Source organism: Thunnus maccoyii, chromosome 16 (genome assembly GCF_910596095.1).
Source record: "Thunnus maccoyii chromosome 16, fThuMac1.1, whole genome shotgun sequence".
Classification (NCBI taxonomy): domain Eukaryota; kingdom Metazoa; phylum Chordata; class Actinopteri; order Scombriformes; family Scombridae; genus Thunnus; species Thunnus maccoyii.
In genome coordinates this window covers 13,082,370-13,106,718 of record NC_056548.1, presented here as the reverse complement: position 1 = coordinate 13,106,718, position 24,349 = coordinate 13,082,370, and the positions used below count along the sequence as shown (strand labels likewise).

Genomic DNA, 24,349 nt, shown 5'->3' with positions numbered 1-24,349 from the left:
GACCTCTGTCAGTTGAGCAGTATTGTCTGTGCAGCTTCTGGCTCCTGCTCAAGTTGATGTTATGCCTCTGCCATTACACTCATGTCATAAATAAGAAATAAGTAAATGCAAAGGCCTGAGGTGCAGCTGTTTTGGTTAAACACAAGCAATATTGAATTTATTCAGGAAGTCCTGCTTAAATACAGTGAATGAAGCTCCCCAGGAGGGGCAGGAAGTTTGTCACAATAAAATCTTGCTTCCTCTTCTCTTTTTAATGTTTCCGCTGGACAGTGCTGTGAGTGGCATGAATGGCATGAATTGAATTGTGAAATAATCCAATACATTTTGGGCCTCCACGGGACGACCACTGTTTCAAAGTAATGAATGATTTCCAGCAAAGGTGGGAAGTAACAGAGTTTATTGCAGGTTATTTTTCATTTAATCCCAGTTGTCCTTTTTTACAAATTGTATTTTTATTTCAAAATGCCATTTTCTCAATGTCCGTTTTATTTCATAATACCAGTTTCACAGATCCTTATCTGCAATCATGACAAACACACCACACCCAGTTATTTGATTCGGTGTAACATCCTCTATAAAAATAGCATAAAAGTATGCAAAAATATATTTAGGAAAAACGACATTTTGGAATAAAAGCTGCTGGAATGAATTAAAAATGAGCACAAAAAAACTATGATATTGTGAAAATATGCAGGATGGATGAAATGACATTTCAAAATAAAGAGCTGACTTGAAAAAAAATTGGATTATTTCACAGTTCAGTGGTTATATTACACATTTTGATTGTCTTTATTCATATGATTTTTTATTTATAATGTCTTTTATTGATTTAATATTTAACACTTTGATCTCCATCGAGTGGTCCGGGGGGATTTTATTTTTTAAAAGAAAAGAACACCGGATATTTAATTTTATTTTGTAACGTTATGTTTTCCCACCCGCATTCTGCGAAGACCCGCCCCTACCCCTTCTTGTGGTATTTATGTAGTGTCGGAATAATCAGAAAAATGACTTTCCGACTGGGAAAATTCACACGAATGCCACGTGAACATAAACAGTTTGTATAAACAAAACTGTTTATACCAGGGGTACATATACAACATTATAAAAAAAATACAAAAAAAAAAAGAGAAAAATAAAATATTTAAAAAATAATTATACATATTCATAATAATGTATCATCAGTCCATATGAAATTTATCGATCTTAGGTACTCTTATTGTAGTGCCATATTGATGTAGTTCTTGATAAAAAAAAATGTCTGTCCATCTCTTCTTGTGAATGTGGAAGTTGGTGAATATTTTGGTACACGACTTGCCCAAAGTTGAAGTCATATACGCAGAAACATGGTGTAAATGATGAAATAAATGTTTGGTAGAGAGAAGAAATGTTTTACCAATTAATGTATTGCATATAATTTTTTTGCTCAAATGTAATTTGTAACTTGGTATTAGGTTGAAACCATTAGTTACTGTCCACGTAGAGTGACCTAGATTAGTTTGAAAAGTTATTTATTAGCATGAACCCTGATAACAAGTCAGGTCAAGCAATAATTTAGTGGTTTCAGGGAATGTACTGATGCAGCAAGTATGGGACAAAATACAACCCATCCTCTTTGTAGCGTCCATGTTGTTTCCACAATCCCACGAACACACCAAAGTAAGAGGAACGTCTTCCCAATTCGGGAAAGGGCCCCATCCGAGGTGCATGTGAATGCAGCATTTCGTCATGTTTAAATCTAACCAATCCAATCATCGAAGGAAACGAGCACTAGCCAATCAGAGAGAGAGGAGGGCGGGTCTTCGCGGAATGCGGGTGGGGAAAGAAATAACGCTGTTGACGCAGCTGATGGGGCAAGAACGAGGCTTTCTGCCCGATTTTACGTTACGTGTGCAAGATGTTTTGGTTTTGTCAACATAAGAAAAAACTGTAAGAGCGACAGAAAGTGTTCAGTCGCCCGTGAGTATGTTTAAATATACCTTTTTTAAAATTTTAAATCTTTGTTTAAATCGCCTCTGTATTGTGGACACAGTTTACCTGCCACTACAGCAACGTTAGCCTCCGGATAAACTGTAACTTAACGTTACACATGCTGACAGTTTTGTACAAATCCTGCATAACTTACAATATCTAATATAAGTTCTACAGTAATAATATCTTTTAACCTTTATTCTGAACAGAAATGACAACACCTTGTAGTGCAAAGAAAGCCTGGTTTGTGTGAAGGCTCTGCTCAAAGTCATGTGTTGCTTTCCTTGCTAAAATAGTCTTTACTGCAGCTGAGAGTCTACGAGACATTTTTAGACACATTTTTTTATATAATTTTAGGTTCAAAGGCACGTCTTCTCTGTCTATTTATAGCAGCCAGTCATGGATTCCGCTTTTGAGAGGCACTGCTCGGAGCTGGTGGCCCGTGAAAGGAGCGGACACACCGCCGTGGTGGAGGACACCCTGCTATATGTGTGGGGTGGATACATGGTGAGAAAAACAAACAAATATGACTAAACAGCCTGTTTTACATGTTTTACAGTTTGCTTAGGGCCAGTTTATGCGTTATACACAGTGAATTAAAGAAGTACATTTACTGAGGCACTTAATTTATATTTTTATTCACAATACTTGAGTATACTTCAGGGGTTAATATTGCTTTTTTTTTTTTTTTTTTTTTAGAGATTTTTAGATATATAATCCATTGTCACAGAAGCTCCCTAACAGTAGCCTGTATAAAGTAGATACAATTAACTATAACTGGTTCAGTTAGAACATTAAAATGATGCTTAGTGCATCAGTAGTAATACATCAACAATAACTCAATAAAATATATATATAACAGTCTGAAAGGAGCCCTTCTGCATAACAGATACTTACGTTATGCACATAATACTTAATTTTTCTTCAATAAAATGTTGAATGCAGAACTTTTGCAGTGCGGTATTTCTATTTTATATTCTATTTTTATAGGTTTACAATTTTTCAAGTCTGTCCTAAAACAAAAGTCAGGTGCCTGTATTGACATGTTTTTGCTGCTGTAATCATTCCTCTTGTTCACATTGACCATTTTAAGATCCTTTCATAATGCACTTACAATGTAAGTGACGGGGATAAAATCTACAACCGTCCTTCTGTGCAAAAATGTATTTAAAAGTTTATTTGAAGCTAATATATATATAATACATCAGTCAAATCAAGTCAATGTCTTAGTTACTGTGTTTTTAGTGCAAAATTCCTGATTTTTCTTACAAGCCTTCCACTGCAGCTGAACAGGAAAACACTGTCCATCAAGACACAAAGAAGGACTTTTTTTTTACTAAAAAGACTGTAACTATGGAAGATATCCACTTTATTTTACCTCATATTATCTTCAGATAAACTTTTAAATAGATTTTTTCTCGAAACAAGGACTGAGGATTTTGTCCCCAATCTTTCACATTGTAAGCATATTTTGGGAGGATCCTCTAATGAACAGGAGGAATAAAAACAGTGAGCAAAACCTGTTTCAATGTTTACGTGGGCTTCTGACTTTTTTTTAAGACAGACTTGAAAAACTGTGAACTCATCCTTTAAAGAGGAACTGCACACTGAAATGTGTTATTTGAGCTGTAAACTAAATTATATGACTATTTGGATGAAACACATCAATGCTGGTGTTAATACTGGCATTGAAACCATATTTATAAAAACTGTCATTTCATGTGTTGAAAATGGCTCAACCTGTTTAAATCAGCCCTGAAAAGGCGTGGCCAATGCTGACGTAGAGCTGACAGTTTGGGAGGTCTCTATGTCAAGCAATTTATATAAATGGTAGAATGTCCACGCCCACCTCCCCCAGCCCTGCGCTCATTTTGAAATATATGCTGATCAAGACAGTTTTAGCTTCAGCAGTTAACAGCATTGCTGGCCTGCTGGAGGAAATCTCTCCGTCTGTGACTGTCCACGGGAGGAAGAGCTGCTGGCAGCCACAAAAACAACAGTAATCCTTCTCGCATCTCACCCTGCAGCTTTTTAACTCTGCGACTGTCCTTTCCTGCAGTTAACAGCTGGTAAAATCTTGTTTTAAAAATGTGAAATCAGGGTGTAACCAGAGCTCTGCTGAAACTGTCTGTCCTGTCAGCCAGCTGAATCTGTCAGCTGAACCTGTCAGCTGTGGAGCAGCTCTGCTGAAACTGAAACTGAAGGTTCAATTTTTGCGGAGCTGCTCCACAGCAAACAGGTTCAGCAGACAGGCTCAGACTGGACAGACTTCAGGGTGCAGTTACGCTTTAAGGATCTGAATACTTCTTCTACCGCTGGTCATACAGTACATACCCATATGTGCCCAATTATGAAAAAAATAATAACAAATTCATACATACATACAATACATACAAATACATAAATAAATGGAACAGGGGATACCATCAGTTAGCATGCTGTTATGTTATATATTTCAATGTACTGTAGGCCTTCTGAAACCTGGCAGAATGAACACATTTTCAGAATTTTATTCGCTTGGGTTTTACATTCAACATAATTGTTTTATTTCCTTTTAATGATATAATTCATTCAGAACGACAGACTCAACATGTATTGTTACTGCAGATATTGATGTAACTGTAATGTTGTATTCTCTACAGTCAGTTGCTGATGACGAAATTTTCCTACCCAATGATGAAATCTGGGTATATGACTTAGAACAAGGCATATGGTAAGGATATTGAATAAATTCCAAATATGTCTGTTTGTGTAGTAATGCAGTAACATTCACACATTCTGGACTGTCATCTCTCTTTGTTTCTAGTGATTTACTCATGTCTCTTGACATGAGTGAATGTGAGCAGCCTATCCACATTTTTTCTTTTTCTGAAGGCAAGTGTTCCACATGACAGGGGAAGTCCCGCCCTCCATGTCTGGGACCTGTGGCTGCTCTCTGAATGGACATATGTACATATTTGGAGGTTGTGATGACAACGGACAGACCAATCAGGTGAGGTTGATATGTGAGCAAACCGATGCTCCACACAGTGCATGACGCTCCACATAAAGTTTTGGTAGATGTGACAGATTTATTTTTGTGTGATTTCATAATCAGAAACAGTGAATTTCAGTTTTAACACCTGAATAAAATCCCCTTTAAGGGTGTGAGCTCTTATGATATACATATCTATCCCTTAATGGATGTGAATTGAATGGAGAAAATGACCTACTACATTCTACCAGTTAAACAGATAGACGCATTGTCAGCCCCTTACAAAAGATGCACATTCCTCAGTGAAAAACTGTGAAGAACTATGGATGAATTAGACACAGTGGATTAGGATTGACATGCCTAAAGGTCATTGTTTGACTTCAAACAGATCTATTGTGTCAACCTGACAGACGGAAAATATACATGGAGGAAAATCATACATGAGATGGGTTCTGCTCCCTCACCTCGAGACAAATTGTCCTGCTGGGTTTATAATGGGAGGTAAGCACTATGAGGATGTCTAACTGATTTATTAAATTTAACACATGTTTTTATTTGTTGGTTTATTTTCTTATCATAAAGTCTTCATTCTCTCTTTGTTTTAGTAAATTATACAACATATTCTTCAATATCACATATCCTTGTAGGCATTTTTTGCTTTATTCTATCACTATTTAAATTTGCAACATCTAAATGGAGGTAATTTCTTTCATTTTATCAAGTAGCATGATAGTAACCATCATAATCTTTCCTTAATATTCTCCAGGCTAATCTATTTTGGCGGATATGGTCACAAACTTCTGACTGATGTCGACAGCAGAAACAGAAGCTTCATTGTAGATGAAGCATCATGGGTAATTTAATTTTTTTAATGAACTATAAATATGTTACAAGTCTTTGTACACTTTAGCTAATCCAGTAGTGGATTAATCAATTAAGGCATCAAATATATTTAAAATAAAACATCAGGGACATGTTTGATAGTTTGGAGTGCAGGGTATTCTGTATTTTTGTTTCTTCTTTAGAATGTGGTACAAGTATCATTTTATATGAGATTTTGTTCCAAAATTGGTGAGAAATTTCAGCATCTGGTGACACAAATGTTAAATCATTGGTACAGATGAAGAATCCTTTTACATGCCTCCAGATGTATGAGAGTCATTTTGTGTTAAGAGCAGTAGATAATCATTTCTTGGCTCCTGTTAAGCTATCTTGGTGTTTTCAGGTAGAGGATGTCTTCTGGGGATGGAACAACGAGGTTCATGTATTTGACCCCATGCAAGCCAGTTGGGATGAACCACAAACCCATGTAAGTCAGAGTGTTAATCATGCCTCGGGGGGGTTTAGCAGTATTGGAAATCTGTTAAGAAAATTTCAAGATTTTCTGATGATTTTCCATTGATCGTTTTCATGTGCAGGGCCGCGCTCCAGCCCCCAGGGCAGCCCACGCCAGCGCTACACTCGGTTGTAGAGGATACATTTGTGGAGGCAGAGTCATGGTGAGAGCTCTACGTGGTTTTCAGGTTTTCCTCATATATCAGCATTCATTAGTAGCATTGGTGACTGGTGATTTCTCTCTCTCTCGTCTTTAAATACAGGAAACCAGGACGAGTGACATTCACTGCTTAGACCTTGAATCATGGACGTGGTCAGAAATGTATGTGATTGTGATAAATAATTACACTCTGTTGTGCTTCCATCCAGGTCAAGTATTTTATTAGAGACAGAAAAGCATACACATAATCATTCCAGAGACTAAAGCTGGGCCAGCATTCAAAGAAAAGTGCATTGTACCCATCTTGTAAGACTAAACTACAAGTATGCTCAGATTACACTCTCTCAACATGATCATTAATATTCAAAGGTGTAATCTCTTCCCAGGTTTCTCTTTGATAATATTGTGTAAAATATGTTTTCCAGAACCCCAGTGTCCACCACTCCAGTGGGCAGATCATGGCATACACTCACCACAGTGACGGATAACACTTTGTTTCTGTTTGGAGGTCTCAGTGTAGACTGCATACCAATGAGTAAGGAAATGTACCCACTTTTATTTCCCTTGTTAAAATGTCGTTGCAGTTCTGATATAATTGTTCTCTTTTTAATAAAGTATTGTCTTCCTCCATCAGGTGATGGGTGGTTGCTTGATGTTGAAACAAAGAAATGGAGAGAAATCGAGCATCCCTATAAAAATAAGCCAAGGTAGCAACTTATACATATTTACAGATTTCTACCCTGACCCTAACCAAAAGTTTCAGGTTGTACACTTACTATAGAGCTTGAACATTCAGATATGATCATGACAAAATGATGGGAGGGTCTTTTGTGAGAATTATATGTCTTTTCAGTAAAACTTGCATCTTTTTTTCCCCCTTGCTCAAGGTTGTGGCACACAGCATGTCCAGGTAAAGACTCTGATGTCATTGTGTTTGGTGGAAGTTGTGACTACATCCTCCTTGTTGACACAGTGAGTATCATAGAGAGAGAGGTGAAATTATTTTAATTTCATTTAAATTATTCTAATTTCACATACATTTGGAAATCATCGCATGGCAAGCTAAATCCCTTTGAAAAAACAAACAAACAAGAAAAAACAACTAAACGCCTCCTGAAATTACATTAAAGGACCAGTGTGTAAGATTTAGGGGGTTCTATTGGCAGAAATATTCATAAGTATGTTTTAATTAGTGATAATCACCTGAAACAAAGAATTGTTGTGTTTTCGGTACCTTAGAATGAGCCCTTTATATCTACATAGGGAGTGGGTCCTCTTCCACGGATGTTGCACTGCCATGTTTCTACAGTAGCCCAGAATGGACAAACCAAACACTGGCTCTAGAGAGGGCCTTTTGCGTTTTTTGTGAGTTTAGTGGCCACCGTAGGTTCTCCTACATGCTTGGAAAGGGGTTGCAGTCTGTTTGCAATCTGCACCCTCAATGCTAGATGCCACTGAATTCTACACACTGTTCCTTTAATTCACGCACAACTTTAAAACTATGCGGAGAAACTGATAAAAAATATTTGGCATTCAACATTCAAGCAAAGCGTACTCTGATAAGAAGAATTCTGCTCTTAACAGTTGTATATACATAATGGCCGGTGTCAAGAAAAGTATATTGTGTTTAAAAAGCTACACAACACAGGGTATGTTCATGTGTACCACAGTTAATACTTTCAGCAAAGCATTAAGCAAAAAGGGACGTGGAATGCAAGTCTTTGAAAGAAACTACTTTGTGCTGAAATATAGCCTTGCAAATAATGACAGAACACAAAATAACCCTTACATGTTTCACTCTAGGGTCACTGCAATGATGCACTCGTTTTCCAGATGCAGCCATACCCTCTATTCAGGTAAAAGCTTTCTATATTTTATCAGTCTCCAAGAGAGACATTTATAAAAAAGCCACAGAAAGAAAATATGAATAATTTTATGGCAGCAGAAGTGATTTGCACAACAGACATTTTGACTTGCCGAACACAGGTGAAATTAATGATTAATTGCTCACATTTAGGTGTCAGTTCTAAGGTCTTGGTAATGTGCTTGTTAATGAAATTAGTTTAACCTGTACAGTCAGAATAACTGCTGTGAAAAAGGTTTACTGCCCTGTAGGTCTATATACTTATACTTTATATTGTCTTCTTCCGTTAGGATTTGTGAGGATTACATTGCCAAGAATGTGAGGAACTATGAGACACTCAGAAGTCAGCTCCCTCTCCTTCCTCCCAAACTGCTGACAGCAGTACAGAAGAGAATGTCTTTCTACAGGCCTTCAAAGAAACAACAGCATTAGTTAAATAACTTCTTCAATGCCAAGAAAAATGCATTATGATACAAATTGTTATTTAAGTACTGTACTCCTTTCATTTTTGAACAGCTCAGTCAAAGTGTGGGGTAGCATTTTTATTTTATAAAATATAATGTGCAAAATATTTTATGGTGTTATATTTTATTGTTTTACAAATGCAAATTTTATTTTGTAATGTCTGCCTGCTGAAACTGTTCCTGTGTTGACTGTGATGATTAAATGGCACATCAAAAAGTTTTTCTCTGATGTGGATTATTAGATTACAAAGGTATTTTAAGTATGTCACCTAAGCAATGCTGTAATAGCAAATTTAACACACACACAGACACACACAGAAGCACAGACAATTCACATGATCACAAACAGGAATAGTCCATTTTTATTTGCAAGATAAAACAAAATTACAAAATTCGTACTCTACATTTCTGGTTGAAATTCACCAGTCGTTAAACAGTGACAGCTGCAGTTTCTTGACATATATGGGTATTAACGTGAATGCTCAAGTATATATACATGCACACAGTTACTGTGTTCCACCACTAAGTGGCAGCACACCTTTATGTTTGAATGTGGTTGAATCTTGTGTTCTGCAGAAAAGGAGCTGGGTCAAACTGAGACTTATTGAAAGTCTCTCTGTAGCCACACATTCCTTCTTCATGGGTGGAGAAGTGCAGGAACTGTGGTCAGGAAGGAAACCTTAAATAAACAATCCAAGCTCATGCCTTTGCAGGTTTGCCACTAAAGGAAAAACTATAGCCCTTCACATTGCATTACATGCACAAAACTGCTGGCGGAAAATGATATTTTTCCATATAGTGTCACCACAAGACCTCAAGAATGTGCCTGTGCTGCTAGATTTTTTTTTACAGAAATGCTGAGTTTAAGCTACCAGAGAAATGTTTGTGTTCTCTCTTGTTTCCCATTAACAGACAAGTTAAAGTAAAGTAAGTAATAGATTACAAATAAATAGTTGTGTGCTCTGTGGGAGCCCAGCAGGATTGAGGGGGTGACAGTGACACCTTATCACTGCAGGGACGTGCAGATAACAAACCAGGGAGGCCTCTGTCTGTTAACAGCTCTGGTCCGTGTGAGGAGAACCCTCTGGCATCTGTTCAAGTTGGTGTTATAACTCTGCAATTACACTGCTTTGTTGTTAAATAAAACTTGGGTAAAGGCCTTGAGTGCAGCTCCTCAACACAATGTTAAATCTATCTAAGAAACCCTGCAAAAATACAGTGAATGTAACCCTGTTAAGAAACCCTGGTCCTCTTTCTTTTTTCATTATTTTATCTGCAAGCTGCTGCATCTCATGAAGGCAGCTCTGGGGCAACTGAGGGTCAACTAAACTCGTTCTCAATAGTGTCCATCAGCTCCTCTTCTGATCCATTATACAGGATGACTGGCATGGTGAGAGAGGAGCCATGGAGGCTGCCCAAAGTCCTGAGGAGAGCAGAGAAACATTTCAGCAAGATGATAATAATACTGTGAAATTTGATGTGTTATTTTAACAATATTCTTTTGATTAAATCAAGCCACAACATCTGTTAATCAACTGATGAGTTTCCAATTATTATAACGCACAGCAGGGCCATGATGGTGATAAGGTCAGAGCTATGAAATATATTGTGCCCAGTTTTCACACTCACCTCTCAACAAAAACAGCAACAACAGACACTTGTTTGTTCCCGGCCTCCTTGCAGACGTCTGACTAATGTTATCTGCTCTGAGAATAATGGTTTGGTATTTCGATCCCTTTCAGGTGAATTTGATCTGGCCCTGCTCGGCTTTTACTACTCCACTGAGCTCGGAAATCAATTATTGATCAGAGTTGTCTACTTACGATGTTTTTTCTGATGTGGGAACAGCTTCCAACAAGGCCACTCTTGTCAAAAAGCCCTGTGAGGAGGACTGACATCAACCAGAGAGGAAAGAAAGCATATCAAGTGTTTTAATTTCAGCATTAAACAGTTATCTATGCTCAAGGTTATTCTAAAATAATCCAGATGTTAATGATCTATAATGAACTTAGTTACACTGTAAAAAGATGTAATGTCCATAAAATGAGGCTTACATCATGCTGACCGGGACCCGGAGGTGTGTGTTTTTGAACGTGCGTGAAAGCATCATTGCTCCTCTTGTTTACATCTCTTGTTCCACCGTGGGAGCCACGTGGCTCTTCGGCTGTTCCCGTCTCTTTAAGTTGAGGAGTTGAGCTCAAGTCTTCATCAGCGTCCTCCCGGCTGAAATGACACAGTCCATATGTTTTGGATCTGATGAAAGTCTTCTTGGAAGGATGTTTCTTTACAGAAGCCCTCTCTCGCTCCTCATAATCTGTCAGAACTGTGTCCAGCAGCTCTCCATCAATGTCATCGTCCTCCCCAGAGAACTCAGAGTCGTGGCCCTCGCTGTGGCAGCCCGGTTGCGCACGGTTGCGCGCGTTGCGCAAAATTGTGTGAATTTTGAGAGGTTTGAATGCACGGCTGTGCTGTTTGGGTGAAGTGACACCGGCAGCTTTTTTAGTCACGTTCACCTCGCTGACACACGCAGGTGCAACTTTCTTTCCTCGGCTCGTACCGCTGCCCATGTCCTGTCTGGCTGCGTCCAAGATCTAAAAGCAAAGTCCCATTTCCAAACTCCCCCTCCAGCACACCAGGAGCGTTAAGAGTCGAAAATTAACCAAAAAAGGCTTGATCCTTTGCAGGGTTTTAAGGTAAGTTTTCAATTAGGTTATAAGACAGTTCTTTGGCTAAAAATCAACTGAAAATGTTCAAGAACTGCAGACGCACCTTTGAAATGAACGCATTTTCCATGTTTAAAGACCACAGGACTCTCTCCAAACTTTAGAGTAACTCCACATCAGGATGAGAAGCAGTGTATCCGTTACATAACACCAGTTTGGCTCAGGACCCCTGGGAGAAAACTCCGCCTTCTTATATGGGGAAACACACACCCTTTATGTTTCCACTACTGGACAAAACCTCCACTTTTAGAGGCTTTGCCTCTGACTGCATTTTCTAATTTGTCATAAATAGAAATTATTTCTGTTGAAAGACTAAAAAGAGCAATGTCTGTATTGAAATATTCAGTCATTCTCATGACAAAGAAAGAGATTGCATAAGGACTTAGACAGTGAGATGTGAAAAGGCTAACAGGGGGCAATCAGCTTGATTTATCGGTATCACATCAGCAACAATACCCAGCCTATTGCCCGTCCGTGCTCAGCTAATAGATTTTATTGAGGCAAGTGAGGTCAAGAGTGACTGAGTTCCTGTCCACCCGCCTGGTCCGGGAGGCCCCCAGCTCACCAGCCCCTCCAGTGACTGATTAAGACTGAAGGGCTGAGCCACAAGAGAGAAGGGGCATTCCTTTCCAACAGCCTGGGCTTCCCAGAGATTGCTCAATAAGCTTTTGTTTGGTCCACTTGCAAATACAAAAGACACAGCAGGGGCATCTCCCTGCCAGAGCTGTCCAACAAGAACCCCGAGTCCACCCGAATATAAAGAAGTTGTTTGCTATCTTTCATTAAGTGCCTCTTTCTCTTCTCCCTTGCCTTGCTTGTGTGTGCACATACAAGTATGTGTGTGTGCCAGACAGCTGTGCAACCTGTTCTCTCTGGAGGATGACCAAGTCAAAGACACCTGCCGGTTAAGCAGCTGGCATTTTTCTAACTGTGAATGTGAGAAGAAGAAGGGAAAAAAAATCTGCCTGCAAATCCCAGATGTCTCATCAAGGAAATTCCTGCTTTTCTGTTTTTTTTTTCCAGAGAGCATATGTATGTTGTTAGATGTTTTCATCAGAGGTGGAAATACTGATACTGTTCCTCAACTTAGACATTTATTAAAGTAAAATGCCTGATGACGACTTTTCATGTAAAAGTAGAAAAGTAGCTTTTGTAGACTACTCTCAGTGGCAGTGACTTATTACATACAGCGTGGCCTTCATAATGGGCCAATGTTGCATCCTGATTATATGATTTCAATGTGAATATGTTCTATTAACAAATCATTCTCCCATTTAGTGATGCTTTGCAAAGTTATGACCATCTTTTCTTTATAAAACAAGTGCTCCTAGAGATTGCCTTTTAGGGAAATGAGCGACAGAGCTCAGTCTGCTTGTGTAATAATTACATAATTGTATATAATAGTTCTTGCCTCTCCAAAAGTACTTGAGTCCAAGACGTCATTAAAATCTACGTAAGGAATTTTATAATGTACCCAAAAGAACAAGAACATCAACAGCTTTACTTTCCACCTCTGCTTCTCATGGGGTCTTGTTTGTGTTGTTTTTGACCCCCATCTCTTGTTATTCTCTGCCTGCACCAGTGTATCATTAAAGAAATCGGGCGGCCACATCTGGAGAAAAACTCAACAGCTTCCAGATGAGGGGGAGGATCTGCCACAAGACGGAGGCCACAGCCCAGCTCACTACATAACTGTGGCTTTTCTGACTTCCCAGCGTCAAGAATATTCCTGCTTCCATGCACAGAGACTTGGAAAAACTGGGCCAAGTTCTGTCTTTGTACAACTCTTGTTCTGTATTCTGCAGGTATTCTGTACACTGCATAATATCCGCCAAAATGACATGAATTGAATTGTTCTTGGGACTGTGATTAGACAGTGTTGTATGTTGCTTTTGCACTGTAATGCATAAAAATATGTTTTGCTCCCTCCCAACAGAAGGGAACCATGTGTGAGAAATAGTAATTATTTCAACTCAACTGCTCCATTTTTGCAGGGCAACAAATAAAACTATTGTTATCATGTTTGAGTCAAATAAACATTTCTTTGCCATATGTCTGGCAAAGCTAAATCTCTAGAGTTTTTAACGAGCCAGCTGCCCACTGATAGGCATTCCTGTAAAACTGTCTGGGCCTCTTGCTTGGCCAGCAAGGTACACAAATACGAACATACCAGGGTCAAGAAGAAACACACAATGTATTTACGCACCACGTCCTGTTGGTACACAGTATTTTTGAGTTTGAGTTATTTCTAAAACTTTACTAGTACATAGTTTACTGTGATTCAGACCCTGACCATTCATTTTTAAAGATCAATAATTCCTTAAAAAGACACACACACACAAAAACCCACACTCAAATAATATAAAAAGATGCCTCGTATAACTTCAGATCTTGACTCATAATAATCATATTCAGACTTTTTCAGTATCTCAGTATCAAAGTAATCCAGGCAATTATTATCAGTACAGTGTGAACATGAACTTCACATGCTGAAACTTCCAACAGATGTAACATAAGAAAAAGTTTTAAGTGAAGCCAACATTATGTTTGTGTATTAGTGTGCCACTGTTGAATGCATATTTATCTGTTTAATGCCAACAAATCAACAATGAATTGATCCTACTAACAAGTATTGTGTGTGTATTCCCCTGTGCTATAGACCTCCGATGTCCAACACTTCACTTGGTGAAGGAACATGTCACCCACTGCAACGGTGTGACTTGTTGACATGTTTTTAATAGTTTTTGGACAACAATGGAGGTCTATGGCGCAGAGACATAAGATATATCAGACTTTGGATACACGCACAATACTTGTAAGTAGTTCAGCTGATTGTTGGTTTGTCTCTGTACATTTTTTGACTTTTGTTGACATTGTTTGAGATTTGTTGACAATAAGAAAAACATAGAAAATCACCAACCTTACCCTTTAAATATGAAATGTAATCTCTTCTGCCATCAAGTATGAAACTTATGAAATACATAAACCCATTTTTTCTGCAGTGAACAACTGTGTGTGTGTGTGTGTGTGTGTGTGTTTAGGGATAAATATTTTATAAGTCAAATTCCGTCTCTTTTTACAGGCTTGAAGTCAGCAACCAAAACTATTTTTAATTATATGGTATACTGTACATGAGAAATTTTCCCACAAAGGAAGACACCAAAAGACGAGGTCTCTGAGACACTACACAGATGCAATAAACTGACCAGATGAGAAAAGCTGAGACAGAGGGATATTGTAGCTCTGACACGGTGACATAAGGTTGGCATGGCAACAGTCAGTGCAGCCAAGAGGAGTTCAACTGTAGTAAAAGAGGCAGGGGCAGCCCTATTTATCTTTGAGCTATCCCTCTTAATCTACTAGATGGCCAAATGTAAATTAAGGCTTTTGCTGTTGCATTGACGTTGAAAGTACGTCACAGAGATGAACTTATGACTTCTGGATTTTCTGTGAGAGGACGATTGCAGGAAACCTTTCAATACTCACTACAAACCTTTTGACTCCCAGTCCACACATTAATACTATATTTCTCCTGTACATTCACCAGCAGCTTGGTGAGAGAGATAAGGCATCAATATTTGCTCTGGTCTGCCTCATCATTTGCTTCATATTGTCCACCCGGCATATAGCGAGGAGCTTGTTAAGGCTTATAACCAGCAGATGGAGCCATCATTCAATAAAAGTTAAACCATACAGCATCTCCCCTATTGAGTCAGTAAAGAGACTGAAGGCTCCTCATACAGGACAACAGTGACTCCAATACCAGCAAGTATAACATGGTTTTTCAGATTTAATATGTGGGATATGTTGTGGTAAACTCAGTGGGATTCCTGTGATTTTGATAAAGAAAATTAAGCAAAACTGTAAACAGAGAGCTCCTTGTATGAGGGTCCATTTGTGCCAAAATATGTATTTTTATATACTATTTAGGTGTTTTTGTGTCCTTTTGTCAGAGAATAATTGCACAGTCTGTTAAAAACTAATCTGGACATGACTTAGTAAGGGTAACAAACTGAGTTAAGGAGCTAGCACACTGTATCCACCATCAAAAGCCAATGAAGTCTGACAATTGAGTCAAGGAATAAAGTGTGGAAATTTAGACAAAAATACTTAAAGGAGATGTATCATGCATATTTCCAGGTCTATAGTTATATTCCGGAGCTCTACTGGAATATCTTTGCATGATTTACAGTAAAAAAAATCCTTATTTATTTTATACTGGCCATTTATGCAGCCCCTCAGTTCAGCCTCTCTTTGAAACAAGCTGTTTTAGCTCCTGTCTCTTTAAGGCCCCTCTCCTGATGAGCCCACTCTGTTCTGATTGGTAAGCTTCGGAAACTACATAAACAAACAAGAGTAGTTAGATTAAACTTCTTTTTCTTGTTCTTTACTCAAAATGGAAACTTCTCAAAAACATCAAAGCACGTTTGAGCCTGAGCAAAAATATGTGAGTGGACAACATGAACAACCCATGGAACAACCAGCAAAGGCTATGGGACAGACGCCCATTTGTGGGCATTCGCGAACCATCTGATTTCATCATGAAGAGGAAGTAGAGGTAACATTGCAAACAGAGCACTTCAAGCAGGCTGAAGGCCTGGCTTTTGACTTGCAGGGAACATTTTTAAATATGCTCACCTCAAGTTCTGGATGTTTGACCATGTTTAACGTATACATCTGATATAATACCAGTATGAAAATCACAGAAAATCACAAAAAGCTTGTCCCTTTGCAGATATAATTGTATGCATGTTTTACAGTCTCAGTTTTTTGGTTGGATTTCCCATCACTTCCCCAAACGTTGCCATGCACCACATGCGTCTGTGTTAACAGTGTGTGCTGGAAGGTCTTCTCATCCCAGTCTGTGGTCACTACTGCAGTGACCCATTTTTCTGTCAAAAGGCCATGTAATCAACAGAAAACAATTACTGCCTCTCTCAGCTGCTCAAAGCGCTCAATACCAGCATCTGCTCACTTCCTAATTACTTACCAGGTAAGAGGCTTCATTTGGAAAGAAACTCACAGTAATCAATCCTTGCATTATACCTGGCTTGTTTGTCAGCATCCTAATGTGTCAGATTGGAAGTGTCGGGTCTGTCCAATTCAATTCTGTTTGATTAGCTTCTCCTTTGTCTATGTGCTTTTTATCTTCATACTATTATTTTCTCGTGTTGTTATTTTGTCCACTAATGTTGTCTTCCATTGTGAACTTGTGACCTGTAAGTATATCCGGGTTTGCCTGTTTCTCTCCTCAGGCTCATTTCACCCGTTTGCTCCCAGGCTAGTGCTAACCTGGTTCTAACTCCACAGCACACCATTTTAAATGCCTCTCCTTTGTTTAGTGCTGTTTTTAAAAAAAAAAAGTTTCCCTCGCTACTCCAGATACCTCTTCTGGCAGACAGTATGTCATGTCGATTAGAGCAAGGTGCTGTGAAACATTGCCTCAGTCAAGTCCTGGCTCCAATGTTAAGCTATGGTACACCCTGTTTCTCAGGAATCCCTTATGTTTTCATTGGCCATACTCTACTTCTTTGTGCATTCATGGTTTAAATCAAGCCTTTAAGCCTTTAAGGGAGGACATGAAAAGTAATTTGGGAGTCTAAATTTATGTCTTAAGAGTTATTGTTTGTTTTTAGGGCTGGAATGTTGGTCCGTGCTGAAATATCTCAACAACTGCTGGATGAATTGACGCGTAATTTCGCATGGACATTTATGGTCCCCAGAGGATGAATCCTGCTAAACTTGGTGATCACCTGACTTTTCATCTAGCACCACCATGAGGTTCACCTTTGTGGTTTAAAGTGAAATAGCTCAACAATTATTGGATGGATTGCCATGAAATTTGGCACAAACATCCATGTCCCCCTGAGGATGAATTGTAATAACTTTGATCCCCTCTCATCTAGTGCCATTATCACATCAAAATATGAATTTGTCCAAAAAAAGTAAAAATTTTACTAATAAAAGAATCAATATATAGAGCAAGCATTTTCATAAAATATGGCCAAGTAAAAAGTCATACTGCTAAGATATTGTTTCCACCATGACAAAAAAAGCTGCTTAGCAGCACCTCAAACAGTTTTTTGTCAGCGATTTCCTGTGTTTTCTCTTTTACTCTCAGCCTGGAACAACACAGAGAATCTGGGTATTTCCCTGGGTATTTCTGTTCCAAAAAAAAATTTGAGGGTAGAGGAAAAGTACAGAAGATCCAGAAGAGGAGGCAACACCAGTTTAATGCTGTCCATGGTGCTGACAGGCAGGCCACAGATGGCTCTGAATGGTCAGCTGCACTTAAAACCATGCTATTTAATTGATAAATCCTGAGGTTGAACAGCTATGTCAAAGCTTTTGTGCCTTAGGAAAAGCCCACAGACCTTCTCATATCCCCAAGTCCCTTAAAATGTGTGTGGATTACAATAATATTATTAATATAAAGTATTTGACAAATTCAAAAACCTTCTGCCTGCTGCAGCTTTGCAAGAGTCTTGTGCAACACATTCTTTATTTCCAACTGATTTGTAATAAGAAAACATTCACAGGTGACTCAACAATAAAGTATCTTCCACCTTTGGTTTTGATACAGAGTTGCCAAATAACTACATGCGGTGGGTTTCAGAATGATCCCTAGTCACAGTATTTTTTTTCCCTACAAAAACAAGTGTGGATGCACTGCATGACATCTCTACAAACATACAGTTTCACAGCTCAGTGTTAACTGTGTATGTGAGTGCTTGTACCCGATATGGGAAAAAGTATAGCTGCTGAAAAGGTGCCATGCATGTGCGCACAAACCCCTCACCATGTTATATAATGGGACTGTTGATGGCTGGAATCATTATAGGCCCTGTCTATGCCAGTCTAAAAATACGGTTCAGGACTCCAACAGAATGTGGCATTTATGTAACTGAAGAACAGGAGAGGGGTTGGATCACAAGCTGTTTCTATGACAGTCCAGAGCCAATATGACAGAGAGGGCGGGTGAGGAGGAAAGATCCAGACTCAAGTATAAAGAGAGCAGGAGGGAATTGTGTGTGCGGAGGAGTGTTGAGAGAGAGAGACAGAGAGAGTAGTGGTGGAGGTGTGGAGGAGGTGGAGGAGGCTCAGCTTCGTTACCATGCACATTTTAGATATTCCTGCAAGGTCAACCTGCAAAGAAACTTCCACTTGTCTGCAGTATATTTCCTCAAACTGTGGTTCATCTTCTGCTAATGCAACATTATTTACATAAACAGTTTGATTTTACTTTCATTTAAACTTTAATTTTATACCCCTTAAAGGTATTATCCCCATAAAGGATATAACAAACTAACAGCACTCTCAACTGAACTGAAAGCAGAATTAAAATCAGTTTCAGAGGAGAATAATAAATTAGTATCCAGTTACACTTGAACTTTGACTTTTCTTGGCTTCAAGGAACATGATGCTCATTTATTTGTGAGTGTCCTCTTTCTTCTAAATGTATTTTATAGAATAGTTTGACATTTCGGGAATTATTTGCTTTCTTGCTGAGAGTTAGATTATAGGATTGACACTCTCATGTCTGTATCGTAAAATATGAAGCTACACCCAGCAGCCAGTTAGCTTAGCTTAGCATAAAAACTGGAAAGGAGGGAAACAGCTAGTCTGGCTCTGTCAAAAGGTAACAAAATCTACCTACCGGCATGTCTAAAGCTCACTAATTAACATGTTACATCTTGTTTGTTTAATCTGTACAAAAGATGACTTTGCTTTTACTGAGGTGTGGGGGGCAGAGTGATTTCCCAAAATGTTGAACTATTCCTTTAAACAAGTCTGAGCAGGTAATGTCCTTGATGATCAGTGTAGTGTACATTATTTTGCCACTTCTCTGACACAAATAAGTACTCTAAACACTGTTTTGTGACATGTTAACAATGGAGAATACCAACTTCTGCCCTCTAATAGGCAATTTAGAGTCCCTCAATTTAAATGCAACAGGCTGAAGAAATGTTTTATACATCAGTCTATCCTGTTGTTAAACCATGGAACCAGTGTGCTGCTAACTGAGATCTGAATCCAGAGGATATGATGTGATATGTATGAGTGTCATGACTGTTTGATGTGTTTTGTATGTCTATGAAAAGTGTCATATGTGTAACTGTATGTTAAATCTGTGTGTAAACCTCTTAAATGGAACTGCCTAAGGACGTAAAATGAATTTCAGTGCAAACTGACAATAAAGTAATTGTCTCGTATCGTATCGTATCGTATCGTATCGTATCGTATCGTATCGTATCGTATCACACAGAAACCTTTACTATCAGGTAGCAACATCAGGATGCACTGAGGTAATTCTTTGTTTATTACAGTGACATTCTCCTCAGTTCCCTCTGCTGAGTCTTGTGCTTACAGATCAGAATCAGAATCCACTCAAGAGTGATTAGAGCAGCATTATTGACTAAATGTTTCCCCTAATTAACATGCAGTTAAAGTCAACTGTAAGACCTTATTGTCATTTGCAGCATCTGAGCCCTGATTATTCCCTTCCCCTACATTTCCAACATCCATAACAAGCTGGCGAACACAGTCAAAAGGAATACATTTTATATAAATGTCTTGTATATAACAGAGTTGTATTGAGTAATAAGCTCTTGATTTATTTCTTAATTGACCTCTTGAGTGAGTTATACTGCATAGAGGACTTTTGGAAGTGCTATTTATTGATAGGTAATTTTTACATGGTTACATGTTTGCAGCATTTTCTTGTTTTAAATCCTTTTATTTCATTTATTTGTAAGGAACCATATACAATATTATCAGTAAACCTTATAGTTTGATAAATTGGCCGGTCTTACCTAAAAGATAGTTTTCAGATGCATCAGATGCATTAATTGAGTAAAAGTCCTGCATTCAAAACATTAAAAGTGCACACCTTATCAGCAAAATGTACTTACACATTACGCAGACACAGTAGCACTTGTCAGTTGTTTATTATTGTTACTCATACATTAATGTATAGGCGACAATTATTTACTGTAGCTGGTCAAGGTGAAGCAAGTTTGACATATTGTACTTACTGTTGAGTAATTTAATCTAGATCAATTTGTCATATTTCATAAGATATGTTTTGGATGTGAAAAATATATTTGAAAGGTAATTACAGCTTTCAGATAAATGTAGTGGGGTAATGTGCAATATTTCCACAGAAATTTAGTGACGTAGAAGTATAAAGTAGCATAAAAAGGACCTCAAAATACCTCAAAGTACGCCAAAATTGTACTTAAGTATAGGAGTAAAATTACTTACTTATACAATAGCTTAGCTTTGTTACAATTAAAACTGATTAATTGAACTGACAGTTGAAGATTTGGATTAGTTTATAAAATTGTGCAGCTGGAAAGGATTAAATTATTTTAAACATCATAATATTATAAGACAAAATATTGGCATGTCATGGTGTTGTGGTGTTAGTTCTGAGTAAGACACCTTTCTTGTCTTGTCTCGGTCTCGATGACAACTCTGCCATGGCCTGATGTAGTGATGCCACACTGAACACCAAACCCTAACGGCTGTAGTGAACTACTGAAGCAGAAGGCTGCGCTCTGTGTGGAATAGAGTTACCCATTCTTGACAAATTACACCTGGTAAGCAAGTCTGAAACACGTTACCTCAGTGTTTGTAAGATTTATGAGCACGTCTGCATTCACATTTAATTCACTTGGATCTAGCAGACACGGCAGAAAGTCCATGATGGAAAAAAAAGGAGATTTCCTCAACAGTTTTTTGTGAAGACGTATGCACTTACCCCGTCATTCAAAGGAGGTTGTAAAAGTTAACAACCTCTGCATATAATAGGAATGCAGTAAACATACTCTGACATATGGCAGGTTATGCTGATCAAAGCCTTACGATGAGGTTTGAGTGAGGAGCATGCAGGAAGGGTTGAGATTTCAGCATTTCTTCACTTTATGACATTTTCTTATCTGAAAATCTGGAAGCAAGCTTGTAATTATACTGTGCATGTTGTGAAGTACAATGTCATTGGTAACATAAAGGATGTTTGTATGATTTTTTGAGAAACTGCCTTGCAAAAATGTTTCATTCAGAAGCACCGAAGTCCCTCTTTATCCCTATAAAAATGTTCTGCCCTTTCTTGCCATATATCTTGGATTTATAAAGCTAGTGAAGCTAACTCTGACTCCAAACAAGTTGCGAGGTATTGCCCGTATGAACTGATTTGGTTCTCCGGCTGTCTTGCACAGAGCTCTGCACTCCTGTTGTTCTGCTTGTGTTATCAGAGCTCAGCGGACTGGGTTGAATAATTCAATGCTCCCAGCAGCACCTCTCTCTCACTCTCTCTTTGCACCGACCTAGTTTACATCAGGAGTTTACAGGTTGGGCAGGGGGCAGGAGACTTGCAGCCCTGTAGCCTTGGCTATCAACCCATGTCAGGAAAAAATAACTCCTTCTGTAGACAAGATCAATCTTGGACAGCTTTGGAAATTTCAGTTAGAATGTATTATTAGACAGACTTTGTCGTGTCTGTGTCCCACTGTAGCTTCCCAAACTAACATTTTGGCTCTGTCCTCTTTTTTCAGGGTTGATGAGTCACAGCGGCACAAGTCCAGAAGTCAAACAGGTTGCAATACTAAACTTTGAGATCCTGTCCAGAGGCACAGTGTTAGTTAAACCACCTGCCAGGCTGACAGAGGAGAAATGTTACGCCTGTTGAACAGACCACCAACATTCAAGGCTCAGATCAGTGACAAGCCTGATGGCGCTCATAGTTCTGCTTTGACCTGCCAAGACTGTTGAGCCCAAATGAGCTTAAAACACTGCATGAAATACAGGCTGTCGACACTCATCTGTGAGTGGAAGTTCACTCGCCACAAGCTCCGGATTCAAGAGTTGTTGAGTGGTGACAGTACAAATCCGTCACACAAAATTCAAGTTTTGGAACAGAAAGTTTTTGGATAAATATACATATCATCTTTTCCTCTGAGCTCCAAAGTGCAGTGCACTTCAGTTTGAAAAAATAGGTTGACTTAACCTGTGTTTTTTCTTTTTTTTTTCAACTAAACTATGAGTGGAACAACAGATGCCAAGCACCGGAATAAAGAGTTAATGAAATTTCCCCCTGAGAGAGGAGGGAGATGGAAAATCCAACAAAAAATTGAATTGGGCAGCCTTGGGTTCAGCGAAGCCAAGGTTAAGGAAATGCAACAAAGCAGTGCAGTGTTTTCATAGAAAATCAATACTGTGCTTCTCATTAATGTCCTCATACTGCCGTGTAGGAGAGAGGTCCGATTTTTCAACATGTAGGGAACACTAAAGGAAAAAGAGATCAAACCCAGCGCAGGCTCTGTGCAGTCACTCGACGCTTAGGAGCTGTAAATACACTAAAAACCCAATATGTTCCCACGAAAACATAGCAGATTATTTATTATTTATCCCTGTCAAGGAGCGCTTTTAACTTATAAGTTTCCAGGCTCAACAAACTGAGCTCAGCTTTAAGAGATATTTAAGCAATCTCATTACTCTCACCCCTCATGTTCGCGGCACATCTCCCACTTTCCTTTGACCTCTGGCTGACCTCCCATTAGCAGCAGCTATCACAGTCTGACATTGATATCACTGCTTCAGGTCAATATTCAAATCACACCTCAGATGTGGAGTGGCATTTCCTGCCAAGTCTCTGTTAATCCATTCTGAGCAAAAAATGAAAGAATTATCTCCCCATTTGCCAAAAAAACTCTTCCCTAAAACATTTGCAAGGTGGTTGTTGGAATACTGATTAGAAGTGAGAAATTAGTAATCAGGTGGCTCAGTATAACTAAAAACCTCTTTTGACAGACTTTAAAGATGACAGCCACCTTATGTGGAATAGATTACTGTGTGAATGTAGAATATGTGCATCATTAATGTTTGGTGTATAGGCTCTGACCTCGTCTCTACTCACACAAGAAAGCACAGTACTAATGCTACCTTACATTTTAATTCTGAAATACTGATGTTTTGTAATCACTGTCATATAATAAACATGTTTACTTAGTAACATTACATTTTCTTTTATTAATCTTTTCTTGATGAACTAGCAATTGACAGTTCACAAAGCCCCGCTCTCCTTAGTTACTATCGGTAAACTTGTACTTTACTTTTTACATGAAAATAGAAAAGGTTTTTAAGATGATGACCAATGTGTTTGCCAACCCTATCTAAGATAAGTTTGGTTGTAGATGTCCTCAAATCCAGTTAAGAGTAGGACAGAGACATAAATGTCAGCCTTTACCCCCACAAAATAATGGGGTATGAAATGCTCCTTAGTCTTGGAAGTAGCTTAATGCATGGGTTAGGTTACGACCTTAGCTAATCTAAACGTTTGAACCTTTTGTTTGAGCACTTTTGCTCTTGTATTTTTGGTTTTGAAATGACTAAAAAAACAAAAAAGACACCACCCTCCAAACTCTTTATTTACAGAGAATTGCTCCTACTACAGCCTCATGTTGAGAGAGCTGAAGCTTGACAGACCTGCCTCGCCTAGTTACAGTTGCTAAGGCGCTGCTCGAGGAGAGGGGTTAAGCGAATGGTCAAGTGAAAGTTTGGTTTCATTTATGACTAACTAAAGACAAAACAGTTAAAATGTTATTTTTTGTTGTCAACTTGTAACATTCACCTAACGATCTAATGCCAGTCATTTTCATCATTATGAAGTGCAGGTTTGCAACATAATGGACAACAACATCACTAATAAACACACCTGAAGGTCAAGCTGCTCCTTGTACCAAACAAAAGACTACATATTACCTCTGTAAGTGCTACCAACAATATGTCACAGTAAATTAAATTTCTCCCAGACACAGGCTGGAGCTACTGCTTGATCCCCTCAGACACTGACCTCTC

At 38.6% G+C, this 24,349-nt stretch overlaps 2 protein-coding genes across 3 annotated transcripts; one reads left to right on the top strand and one right to left on the bottom strand.

Annotated features, from left to right (window-relative positions):
* The first annotated feature begins 1,818 nt into the window (after positions 1-1,818).
* LOC121880909 (kelch domain-containing protein 1-like) lies at positions 1,819-8,988 on the top strand. 2 transcript variants are annotated; one of them, XM_042388524.1, is made up of 14 exons: positions 1,819-1,959; positions 2,365-2,478; positions 4,614-4,684; positions 4,846-4,963; positions 5,334-5,446; positions 5,712-5,799; positions 6,171-6,254; positions 6,364-6,444; positions 6,544-6,602; positions 6,866-6,975; positions 7,075-7,147; positions 7,328-7,412; positions 8,244-8,296; positions 8,595-8,988. In XM_042388524.1, the coding sequence occupies exons 2-14, from the start codon at positions 2,371-2,373 to the stop codon at positions 8,734-8,736; spliced, it is 1,185 nt and encodes a 394-aa protein (XP_042244458.1). In that variant the 5' UTR covers positions 1,819-1,959; positions 2,365-2,370; the 3' UTR covers positions 8,737-8,988. The 2 variants fall into 2 exon arrangements, with proteins under 2 accessions (XP_042244458.1, XP_042244457.1); XM_042388523.1 differs by having other exon boundaries at positions 2,362-2,478.
* Positions 8,989-9,104: 116 nt separating this feature from the next.
* Positions 9,105-11,605, bottom strand: LOC121881134. The gene is made up of 3 exons (XM_042388782.1): positions 10,823-11,605; positions 10,592-10,659; positions 9,105-10,191 (listed from the first exon to the last, which is right to left on the bottom strand). The coding sequence occupies exons 1-3, from the start codon at positions 11,333-11,335 to the stop codon at positions 10,089-10,091; spliced, it is 684 nt and encodes a 227-aa protein (XP_042244716.1). The 5' UTR covers positions 11,336-11,605; the 3' UTR covers positions 9,105-10,088.
* Between the last annotated feature and the right edge of the window lie 12,744 nt (positions 11,606-24,349).